Source organism: Peromyscus maniculatus, chromosome 1, assembly GCF_049852395.1.
Source record: "Peromyscus maniculatus bairdii isolate BWxNUB_F1_BW_parent chromosome 1, HU_Pman_BW_mat_3.1, whole genome shotgun sequence".
In the NCBI taxonomy this organism is placed as follows: domain Eukaryota; kingdom Metazoa; phylum Chordata; class Mammalia; order Rodentia; family Cricetidae; genus Peromyscus; species Peromyscus maniculatus.
In genome coordinates, this window is record NC_134852.1 from 191,951,159 (window position 1) to 191,963,582 (window position 12,424).

General features: G+C 39.0%; 1 protein-coding gene across 1 annotated transcript in view; it reads left to right on the top strand.

Annotated features, from left to right (window-relative positions):
* The first annotated feature begins 203 nt into the window (after positions 1–203).
* LOC143271137 (cytochrome P450 2C26) overlaps positions 204–12,424 on the top strand; it is a 36,061-nt gene continuing 23,840 nt past the window's right edge. Inside the window, exons 1-4 of the mRNA XM_076563025.1 lie at positions 204–473; positions 2,913–3,075; positions 3,247–3,396; positions 11,102–11,262. Of these exons, the coding sequence (XP_076419140.1) occupies positions 306–473; positions 2,913–3,075; positions 3,247–3,396; positions 11,102–11,262 (642 nt within the window). The 5' untranslated portion in view covers positions 204–305. The remainder of the gene's footprint in view (positions 474–2,912; positions 3,076–3,246; positions 3,397–11,101; positions 11,263–12,424) is intronic.

A 12,424-nucleotide genomic window follows, 5' to 3' on the forward strand; every position in this document is an offset into this window, starting at 1 on the left:
CATTATAGATATATTTGTTTGTTTGTTTTTTTTTAGCAATAGTTGGATACCAATCATTACCATTAAACCAGAAATTCAAACAGCTATCCCGTAAAGAAGGACAAGGGTAAAGGACATCTAAATTTCTCTATTAAAAGGACAAAGTGTACTAGAGAGGGAGAGAGAGATCAAAGGTTATCCAATTTAAAAAAGTTATCTGATTAATCAGTCAATGGTATACCAAAGAAGAACATGTTGATTCAGCAGGTAGTGTTATAAAAGCTCCATGCTGGCTGATCATAGCTGTGTCAGTGAGAAGGGTCTCCATGGATCCATTCATTGTCTTGGTGCTCAGTCTCTCCTGTCTGCTTCTCCTCTCACTCTGGAGACAGAGCTCTGAGAGAGGAAAGCTCCCTCCTGGCCCCACTCCTCTCCCAGTTATTGGCAATTTCCTCCAGATAGATGTGAAGGACATCAGCCAATCCTTGACCAATGTAAGTATTCTTTGTGCTCCTCCAATATCTTGATAAAGAAGATAAATTGAAAGCTACTTTAAATGAAAGTCTAATATAAGAGGAAATAATTGCTATAAATAATCATAAAGTCAAAATTCTTGTGTACCTTATGACTTTTACTGTTGTTGCTTGTGAAGAATTTAGTAATGAGCAAGAATTCAGGTGAAAAGATATTTATTTTATCGTGTTTTATAAAATAAGAAAAAATTTCCGCAAAATTTGTGTATATTTCCTGCCTTAAAAAAAGCAAAAATAGCTTTTTCTGTTACTTTTTGGTTGAAGGTCAATAGTAAGTAACATTTTATTCAATAAGTCAGGTATAACTTTAGACAAACATTTTTACGGAGGTTATCTATTTGATGCTGGACTCTAACGAACTACATGCTGCCTAATTTAAATAAATATCAATGGACATGGAATAACACAAGAAATGCAAGAAAGAAGCCAAGCTTTCAGCATGTGTGGTGATATTTATATCCAGTTTTAATTTTTGCAAAATCTAAGGCTAGAGCTAAGAATGCTGCCAGAGAAGGACCTGTTTTTCCAGGAAATATTGCATGCCTGTTGTGCAGCTTCGGTGGTGCCCGCTCTCTGTGTTTGTAGTGGCAATTGCCAAATCTGGCCTGCTCAACAGAATCATTTGTGGTGCCTTACAAATTTACATTTCAAAACTAAGTAGGCCTAGCTTTGCTGCTGTATTACTACATCATTTCATCTGTTCCATTGGTCTACTTGTATATTTTTTGAGAGTACCAGACGATTTATATCACTATAGCTCTATAATATAATTTTATGTCAGGTATTGTTATACCTCCAACAGTGTTTTTACTCCTTAGGAGTGCCATGATTTTTTTTTTCATTTTTCTTTATTAAGAAATTTTCTACTCACTCTACATAGCACCCACAGATCCCACCTCCTCCCTCCTCCCTCCTCCCACCCTCCAGCCCTCCCTCCTAGGCCACCCCACATACCCACATCCCCCAAATCAAGGTCTCCCATGGGAAGTCAGCAGAGCCTGGCACACTGATCCTAGGCAGGTCCAAGCCCCTCCCCACTGCATCAAGGCTGCACAAGAAGTCACACCATAGTCACTGGGCTCCCAAAAGCCTGCCCATGCACCAGCGATGAATCCTGATCCTCCTGCCTGGGTGCCCCCAAACAATTCGAGCCAAACAACTGTCTTCCATATCCAGAGGACCTAGTACAGCCCCATGGGGGCTCCACAGCTACTAGACTATAGTTCATGGGCTTCTACTAGTGTGGCCTGTCATCTATGCACATCTTCCCATCATGATCTTAACATCCTCCGCCTGCAGAATACCTCCTCTCTCTCCCATCGATTGGATTCTCTGAGCTCAGCCTTGTGCCTGGCTGTGGATCTCTGCCTCTGCCTCCATCAGTCACTGGACAAAGGCTCTGTGATGACAGTTAGGTATTCACTAGACTGGTCACCAGAGGAGACCAGTCCAGGCATCCTCTAGACCTCTACCAGCACTCCAAGGTGGGGTCATCCTTGTGGATTCCTGAGAGCCTCCTTGGCACCCTGCCTCTTCCTATTCCCATGATGTCCTCATCTGTCATGGTATCTCCATCCCTGCCCTCTAGCTCTGTCTCTGGTCCAGTGAAGCAGAAGTGGATGATATTTACATGAGCAGACTGGGATGGGGGAGGGGAAGCGGTGGAGGGTGAGTAGTGGGTCATGAGAACATAGGGAAGTGGGAGGTTCGAGCTGGAACACAGCCATGAATATTCTTGGTTTTTTGTGGTCCCGTACGAGGTCCTCTGTTGTTTTCCTAAACCTGTAAATATGGCATCAGAAGTTTGATGTATAGCATAAAATCTGTAAATATGGAATTATGGGTTTAGTAGTATGGGTGTTTTGTTTCTTGGTTTCTGTTTCTTCTCTACTCTTCTTGTTGTAGTGTCCTATGTTTGAGTAGAGAGTCTCCATAACTGTAGGCTGGACTTCTGTAGGTCAGAGAGGACTGGTTTCTGTTCATAAGGGTGTTTCTTCTCGAGTTGGAGAACTGGGACATAATGGGCAGGATGGGAAGGATGACTGTGGGTAGGGTAGACAGGCACTGAGAGAGGGGGCAGTCGTTAGGCAGATGGGTGGCTTACATGGAGTTCTGGTGGCTAGTGTTCTGCTGAATGTTCTGATGTGAAAATTTTTTGTAATCTTTGTATAACAACTACCTGAGCTCTGAGCCATTACATGGTTCACTGTAGGTGATCAATCACTGATGGTCACCATGATGTGATATAAATAGGCTTCAGAACCATTTGAATCTGATTTTGCTTGAATAAAAATTATTAAAATACAGTGAATGATAATATTAGTGTGAATGAGGTTGACTCCATGGAGATTAAAGTGACTTTTCTTTGCTAATTTTTACATTTTTCTTTCCAATTTCCAGCTTTCAAATGTCTACGGCCCTGTGTTCACCCTGTACATGGGCATGGAGCCCACTGTGGTGTTGCATGGGTATGAAGCAGTGAAGGAAGCTCTGATTGACCATGGGGAGGAGTTTGCTGGAAGAGGAAGCTTCCCAGTAGCTGAAAGAATAACAAAAGGCCTCGGTAAGTAGGTGTACATGTTCATGTGAGTGCTGCACAGTGTTTACAGTGAAAGTGAAGACTGAAAAGAAGGCCTGGACCTCTTCCATACAGGTTGGAACTCTCTCTGGTTTCCACCCATCAGATCTCTCATCTGTTCCTAGAATCTATGTCTAGTGTTTTTATCATTTTTAGGCATTGTTTTAAGCAATGGAAGCAGATGGAAAGAAATAAGACGCTTCTCACTCATGACTTTGCGGAATTTGGGCATGGGTAAAAGGACCATTGAGGACCGTGTTCAAGAGGAAGCACAGTGCCTTGTGGAGGAACTGAGGAAAACCAATGGTAAGTGTAGGTTTATGCACTTATATCTTAGTCTTGGTATGTGTGTATGTCATGTTGATCACATCCTATCTAAAATTTTTCTTTGTTTTTAAGTCAAAAACAATGAATTTCATGTTAATTTTCTGTTGAGCTGCTTGACAATGCATTTCCATTAGCACAAGTGTAATTTCTCTTTGTGGATCATTCCACCACAGAATAAATGCTACTGATAATGGGGACAGAGCCCAGTCACAATATTTGTTTTCATTTTCTTTGACTACAGAGATTTAAGCAAATTAACTGAATAATACAGGATTCTTATAGGTCAATGATAACAGTCCTGGGTAACAATCATGTGTTTTATGGCTTTTATTTCTTAGCCAAGTGTAATAGAATACTCATCATTTATTGTGTCTGCTAAGCATATTATCAAATTGTATTGCTATTTGTTTAAAAAATATTTACTGCATTCAGATTCATATAAAATGTATCTTAATTGTGATCATCCACAAATGCCTCTGAGATAAACCCCTACTTTACTATCTACCCTACTTTGTGTTGTCTCTTTATTTAATATCCAACAAAACTGAACTGTGCTTGATATATATGATTTTTTTTAAAAAAAATTATTAGTGGTTTCAGAATTTTTTTTTGTTTAAAAACATGTTTTATGCCCAAGAGTGGTATAGCTGGGTCTTGGGGAAGATTGATTCCCAATTTTCTAAGAAAGCCACATATTGATTTCCAAAGTGGCTGTACAAACTTGCATTCCCAGCAATAGTGGAGGAAAGCGCCCCTTGCTTCACATCCTCTCCAGCATAAGGTGTCTTCATTGTTGTTTATCTTAGCCATTCTGACAGGTGTAAGGTGATATCTCAGAGTTGTTTTGATTTGCATTTCCCTGATGATTAGGGATGTTGAGCAATTCCTTAAATGTCTTCAGATATGGATCTATTTGCAATCTTCTGCATGTTGATATCCAGTTATGCCATTTGTTGAAGAAGCCTTCTGTTTTTGATGATACAGTTTTGGCTTGTCAAAAATTATATGTTCATAGGTGTGCGGATTAATGCCAGGGTCTTCAGTTTGATTCCATTGGTCCACATGTCCGTTTTTTATGCCAGTACCAAGCTATTTTTATTACTATAGCTCTATAGTAGAGCTTGAAGTCAGGAATTGTAATGCCTCCAGAAGTTATTTTATTGTGCAATATTCTTTTGGCTATCCTGGGTTTTTTGTTTTTCCATATGAAGCTGAGGTGAGAAAGAGGAGGGATTGTATAAGCGAGAATTGTTGAGACCAAGATTGGAAAAAGCACAGGGACAAGTAGCCAAACTAGTGGAAACACATTAACTAGGAACAAATAGCTGAGGAGCTCCCAACTGGATCAGGCCCTCTGGATAAATGAAACAGTTGATTAGCTTGAACTGTCTGGGAGGTACCGAGGCAGTGGGACCGGGACCTGTCCTTAGTGCATGAGCTGGCTGTTTAGAGTCTGGGGCCTATACAGGGACACTTTGCTCAGCCTGGGAGGAGGGGGCTGGACCTGCCTGGACTGAATCTACCAGGTTGAACTGAATCCCAAGGGGAGTCCTTGCCCTGGAGGAGTTGGGAATAGGGGGTGGGCTGGGGGGAGGGCAGGGAGGAAGGAGGAGGGAGACAGGGAATTCCATGGCTGATATGTAAAATTAAATCAAACTATAAAAGAAAAAAATGTTTTAATTGAAATACTATTGCATAATTCCCCTCCCCTTTTTTCCTTCTATCCCTTCCCAGATGCCCTTCCTTGTCTCCTTCTCTTGCTTTTCCCACTCTCAAATTGATAGCATATTTTTCTTTATTATTGTGTAAATGTATGTAAATGAACACATACATATACAACCTCTTGAGTACTTTTTGCTGTTATATAACATATATATAATTTCAGTGCTGACCACTTTGCACTTGGACTGCAAATAACAGAGCTTAAGCTTTGGAGAGAATAATTATCCTTACCCCAGGAGTCATTAGATGCATGGAGTTGCCTCCATACAGCTAATGGTAGGACTCTGTGAAAATTACATACAACTAGTGTTACATACAACTAGTGGTAGGACTCTGAAAATTTTCCCTTTCCACATTAGCACATCTACTGATTTTGCCATTTTTCCAGTAGCCATTTCTAGAGGAGACTGTTTTATTGGTGACTTCTTGATATTCTAATTCTTAGAATCTTACTGCTTCCTTTTCTGTGTTGATTACTGAGTCATAGATGCAGGCGTTGTGATGTTTTTGTATATGTTGATGCTGAAATTCCCCAAATCTGCTGGTGTCTGCATTATATCCAATAGTGGCTTTCTGGAATGGTCTCCATTTGCCGTAAAAAGAAATCTTTTTAGGAAGGGGTGGTAGCTACACTTACCTACATCTACAAGGATAAGATTTAGAATGTAGTAAAGAATTATGCTGGTGAAGCAAAATTGGTAGTAGATTCTTTCCTATGGCCCATCACCTCACTAACCCTATGAAGTTATCTCATTTTTTTATTATATTCATCCTCCCTCCTCAAATTCTTCCCACATCTATTCACCTTTTCTTCCTAACCATTTTTAATATGTTTCCCCAAATGCCAATTTGTGCTCATCAAATATTCTTGTTTGTGTAACCTTCCAATAAATCATGGTTGATTCATCAGGGGCTACCCTCTTAGAGAAAATTGACCCTTCCTCTTCAAGAAGCTAACAACATCTCCATTAGAGGCAGAACATCATGCTTAAATTCCGTCTCTATGTTAGGATTCTTTCTGACTTTGGCTTGCACAGGTCTTGTGCATACTGTCATATTTTCTGTGAGTTCATATGTGCATCTACCCTGCTGTGCCCAGAACATCATTTTCTTGTAGTCATCCACCACCTCTGGCTCTTACCCTCTTTCTGCTCCCTCTTCTTCAATGATCCCTGAGTCTTTCTAGGAAAGGGTGCAGTACATAATTTTTAAGGATGAACACTTTGCAATCTCTTATTCTTTGCACCTTCGCCCTTTGTAGCCTCTGTGTTCATCATCATCCACTGTAAACAGAAGCATCTTGGATGGTGGTTGAGAAATATCTTGTAAGTGTGGCTTTCTTCTGGATTATGTTTGACTTACTAGGGGCTACACTCTTAAAGAAAACTCACCTCCTCTGGGGAGATAAGTAGTGCCAGTAGCTTCTTGACTATTGGTGGAATTTTATACCCACTTCCCCTCTCCATACCATGATTTGGTCTGGCTTAAACTTACCTGGGTCTTGTGGATGTTGTCACGGTTGTTTTAAACTGACATGTGCAGCTGCCTTGCTGTGTTCATGAGACACTGTCTCCTTTTTGTCACCCATCACCTCTGTCTTTTTATGCCCCCTCTTCCAAAATGATCCCTAAGCCTTAGGAAGAAGCATTGAGATACAGCTCTCCTATTTATGGCTGAGCATACCAATGTCTCTTTTTGCTCTGTGCCTTAAGTGGCTGTGGGTCTCTGTGTTAATCATCATCTACTGCAAGTATGAGTTTCTCTGATATGGGTTGAGAGATGCATTAATCAATAGATACCATGATAATTTATTCGGAGTTGATAAATACTTTGTCCATTTAGCAGAGTGATAAAAGATTCTCCCCTAAGGTTGATGATATGTCTAGGCACAGGGCCTTGACCTGATAATGGTGCCAAGTATGGGATTTATCTCATGAAACAGGTCTTAAACCAAAACAGAATGTTGTTTGCAACTTCAGTGATGTTCATGCTTACTGTGGCACCAGCTGATATGTCTTGCCAGGCAAATTGTTGTTGTATCTTACAGAGTTTATAGCTGAGTGATATTGATCATTACTTTTCTCTTCTGGTAGCCCACACAGCACATTCCAGCACCATGAGAGCTAGTGTATATCAAAAATTTTAGAGATCTAAAATTAATAACTTAATGACGCACCTTACAATCTTCAAAAATGAACAAATGATACCATCGAAAGCAGGTAGGATAAAGGCTGGGTGTGGTGATGCATGCTTTTAATCCTATCATTCAGGCGTCAGAGACAGGTAGATATCTATGAGTTTGTGGTCAGCATGGTCTACAAAGTAAATTCCTGGACAATTATGGCTAAGCTTTTCTCAAAAATCCAATAACAAAAAAGTAAACAGGAAGAAATAATAAAAATCAACATTGAAATAAATTAACAATGTAAAAACAAACAAACAAAAATGCAGAGAATCAATGAAGAGTTATTTCCTTGAAATGATTTACCAGGTTGAAAAAAAATATTCAGCTGCTGGAGAGATGGCTCAGTATTTAAGAGAACTGGCTGTTCTTCCAGAGGATCCAGGTTCAGTTCCCAGCAACCACATGGCAGTTCAAAACTGTCTGTAACTTCAGATACAGGGATTCTATAACTCATGAAGACATACATGCAGACATATCACAAATGCATACAAAATAAAAATAAATAAAAGGAAAAAAGAAAAAAGATGTTTAGCAAAATTTACCAAAAGAGAAAGATGGACCAAATTTCTAAAACTGCAGATGAAGTAGGAGGCATTACAACCATATATATATATATATATATATATATATATATATATATATATATATATATATATATATATATATATATATGGTTTCTAGTTTCTATGTGTAGTCCTGGCTATCATGGAACTCACTTTGCAGACCAGGTTGGCCTCAGACTCACAGAGATCCATCTGTCTCTGTCTCTCGAGTGCTGGGATTAAAGTTGTGTGCCATCATTGGACAGCCTGAAATTCACTATCTTAAGGATGGACTAGAAAGCCATACCCACCAAATTGAAAAATCTAAAAGAAACAGATACATGTCTAGATATATATGGCCTGCCAAATCCAAATCAAGATGAAATAAACAATTCAAATAGACTCATAATATCTGATGAGATAGATGGATCAAAGAAGTAATTAAAAATCTCTCAACTACAATAGTCTAGGCCTAGATGGATTCAGTGCAAAATTCTACCAGCTCTTCAAAAAAGAACCAACACCAATACTCCTCAAATTATTTGGTAAAATAGACAATGATGAAACATTTCTAAAAATCTTTCTACAACATTGGTATTACAATAATACCAAAACTAGGCAAAGGAGAGAGAGAGAGAGAGAGAGAGAGAGAGAGAGAGAGAGAGAGAGAGAGAGAGACAGGAAGGGAGGAGGGAGGGAGGGAGGGAGGGAGGGAGGGAGGGAGGAAGGAAGGAAGGAAGGAAGGAAGGAAGGAAGGAAGGAAGGAAGGAAGGAAGGAAGGAAGGAAGGAATAAATTATAGGCTAACATCTCTGGTGAACATGAAGAAAAATATTTTTCAATAAAATATTTGTAACCAAATTCATAGTGCATCAAAAAGTTATCCACTGTGATTTAAATGGATTCATTCTAGAGTTTCAGGGATGGTTCAACAGACTTAAATAAATAAATGTAAACAACTTCATTACTTTTTCTTACATGGAATTTATCATTTTGGCTTATGCTCTATTAAAACACATATGACAGCACAAATCTGCAAAATGCATAAGGAGAAATTATTTCTTAGTTAAATTATGTCTTTAATTAAACAAGAGCCATTTTTGTTAACTTTTTGACTCTGTCTTTAATCCTGCCCATCATTTCTGTTCAAGTTCACTTTTTCTTGTGTGTGTGTGTAGAAAATGAATCACTTTTCTTTTGCTGCCCCTAAAATGCTACTTACTCAAGAAGTTCCTGTCCTGAAAAAACTCTGATTAGCCATTTCATTTCTAAGTCTGTTAACTTTTTTCTTCCAAATAAAGTGAAAATAAAGACTGAAAATCAAATTTAATCTGTTAATGACATGTATACACACAAATAAAGTCCCAATCCTTCACCTTTCACTGTTTTAGGCTTAAATAAAATATTTCCTGATAGCATGCTATATAATCATGTCTTTAAACCTTAGCATAGTCACAGCAATATTAAGAAAGTTCCTGTTATTCAAATGCATAATTTTTATTCAGAACACTGTTAATTCACGTGATCCTTATGTGGGATCCGCAGATTTAAATTTGGGATCAGCTTGAATGCAAGATGTATTGATAATTTGATCAAAGGAAATTCATTATAGAAAGGACATCACAAGAAACTGCCCTGTGAGCTGAAAAGATGGCTTTTCACTTGAGAGAGAATGCTCATTCAGAGAAGCAGCAACGGGGTCCCAGTGCCCATGTCAGGCAGCTCCATGAGATCCGACAGGCTCTTCTAGCCTCCCCGGGTATCCAACACACACACACACACACACACACACACACACACACACACACACACACACACATGGAGAGAGAGAGAAAGAGAGAGAGAGAGAGAGAGAGAGAGAGAGAGAGAGAGATACACACACTAACACATGCACACACACTATCACACCTGTGAACCCATGTACACAAATAGAAATAAATCTAAAACAGAAATTTCCTTATGATTTTTTGACCTGTACTATCTTACACATATGTGATACACAAATTTTAAGCATTATATCAGCATAGGATTTTGATAATGATGATTTTGGGAAATGTTTACAAACCTACAAACCATACTTTTGCCCAAATATGCTGGTTAGAGTTTGATTGAACATAATCATCGTTTACTTCTTTCAAAATAATGAACATTATTGCCCCTAATACTGCATATAGTGTGGGCTTCATAAAGAAATTTCATAGCAGTGTAATGTGTTTAGAACATGCTCACTTAACCACCTGATTCCCATTTTTCCTATTGCATCCACCCCCTTCTTCTTTGTTATACTAAAAAAGATCATTTATTTTTATTTTGTGTGTATAAATGTTGTCCTGTACATCCATGTGTGTACTACTTGTGTGCCTGGTACCACAGAAGTCAGAAAGTTGTATCAGATTCTTCTGGAACTGAGGTTACATAAAGTTATGAGCCACGACGAGGGTGCTCAGAACTGAACTTTGTTCCTCTAAAATAGCAGCAAGTACTCTGAATGCAGAGCTATCTGTCTAGCACTGAGCTTGTTATACTTTATGTCTACTTTACAAATACTGCGTTTACTTCCTATGGAGCAAAATGTATTGTTTTAAATGATCAAGTGAGAAAAGGGAAGTCTCTATTACCACCCTCATGTTGTTTCCCTCTCTTGGAATTTAATTATAAAATAAAAGCTTTCCTTTTATTTAGTGATGCAAACATATGCACATATGAGTGGCTGTTCTTGAGATTACACATTTTTGTCATGTAACCAGGAGGAATTCTCCCCATTTTTTCTTCTGATACCAGAACTCACCTGCAGTGTTGAAATTTCCTCCTTCCTTGGATTAATACTTGCTTCCTTGGTTACTCATTGTGGCTGCAGATCTTCCAGGTGTACACTCCTCTATTTAAATACCAGTGTTATATGACAATTAGGCATTCCAATAAGGAACAATTCTGTTCTGAATACTAGTAACTTTAGGTTTATTAAATCTTTTGTTTTCTTTCAAGTATCAGAAAGAAGTATAAAAATTAGTGTAACAGATATGATATGTTTTAATTTAAGTGGTGAGGTTGAGGCCACCTCATTTTTAAGGTGAAAGTGATATATTGATTCTATATATAACAAATGCTTAGCTGTTAGGAGAATTGTAGATGAGATATGGTTTAAAACTTCTACAGACTCTTTACCTGTTAAGAGAAACATAATATCTTCTTTGTATATTTTAATGGTATTTTTCTAATTGTTTCTAATTATCCAGGCTCACCCTGTGATCCCACCTTTATCCTGAGCTGTGCTCCATGCAATGTCATCTGCTCCATTATTTTCCAGAATCGTTTTGATTATAAGGATCAAGATTTTCTTACCTTCATGGAAAAAATAAATGAGAATATCAGGATTCTGAGCTCCCCCTGGTTGCAGGTGAAGTCAAGAGCTTTTCCTTCTGAGAACATACTTACAGTCTTTCATTCTCATAGGTCAAACTCAATATGGACCAAGAAGTAAGATGACTGAACACCACGGTTCTGAAAAACATATTAAGGAAAGAATATCTGGAAGGCAGTTCTAAGTCCTTTGCTATACAAATAGCAAAACTCAAAGGCAAATGCCAGATTGGCTCAAACTTGCTAGTTCCCTATCCATTGATTTTCTAATTGATGTCCACAGAAGTGTCTGTATAAAGTATTATTGCATTCACATGTAGAATTGTGGCCAGTTGTTCACAGGACATTCTTCTATGCATAATTCTTACCCTCTTTTCAATTATTGAATACATCTTCATCATATTATTAGGCAGGGATATTTTAGTTTAGAAAGAATATTCTTTTAAAAGAAAGAATCTTAATGGCAATGAAATCTACCAGGAAACATTGAATAGTTTCAGTGGTTTGATGTGTCAGCTGGAATCCTAGTTGACAAGATGACAGCTAGAAATGAGAAGGTGAGTAGTTTAATGCTGTGTGGCCCACACACATGTCCTCAGGGTTGTCCTAGGCTGAACTGACATCTCCTGAACTTTCCATAAAGAATGGCTGTGATCTGGGCTGCCTGGCATAACAAGGCATAGGCAGTCAGGCACTACTATGGTAAGCAAATGTGTAGTGTGATATGGGAAAGAAAGAGAAAGACAATAGTTCATACCCTGTGAACGGAGGCACATCTGAAGAGGTGAAGCAGTGAGAAGAGGACTGAAGTGAGTGGCTTGATTGCCATCAGGGCCAAGGTGACGTTTGGGCCTCAGCTGCTGCCAGGGCACATTTTTGGGTTCATGGCCATGTTATAGCCATGGTCTGTGTGATGTCCATGGCTCCTGATACCACTAAAGGCCAAGAGGAAAGGTTTGTGGGGAGTTGGTCCTGTCCCTCACTGGCTGCAACACTAGGGAGAGTGGGCCCTGCACCTCTTCTGGGCAGCACAGTGAACCTGATTTTGTTGACAGGGGTGTGGGTGAGCTAACCCTAAGAATGTGAGCTTTGGAGATTTGACCCTGCCCCTCATCTGCCCATATAGTGGCATGGGTTGGGTAGATGTGCCCCCCAAACTGCCTTTAGCAGGTGGGAGGGTTGACTCTGAAGTCATAAGT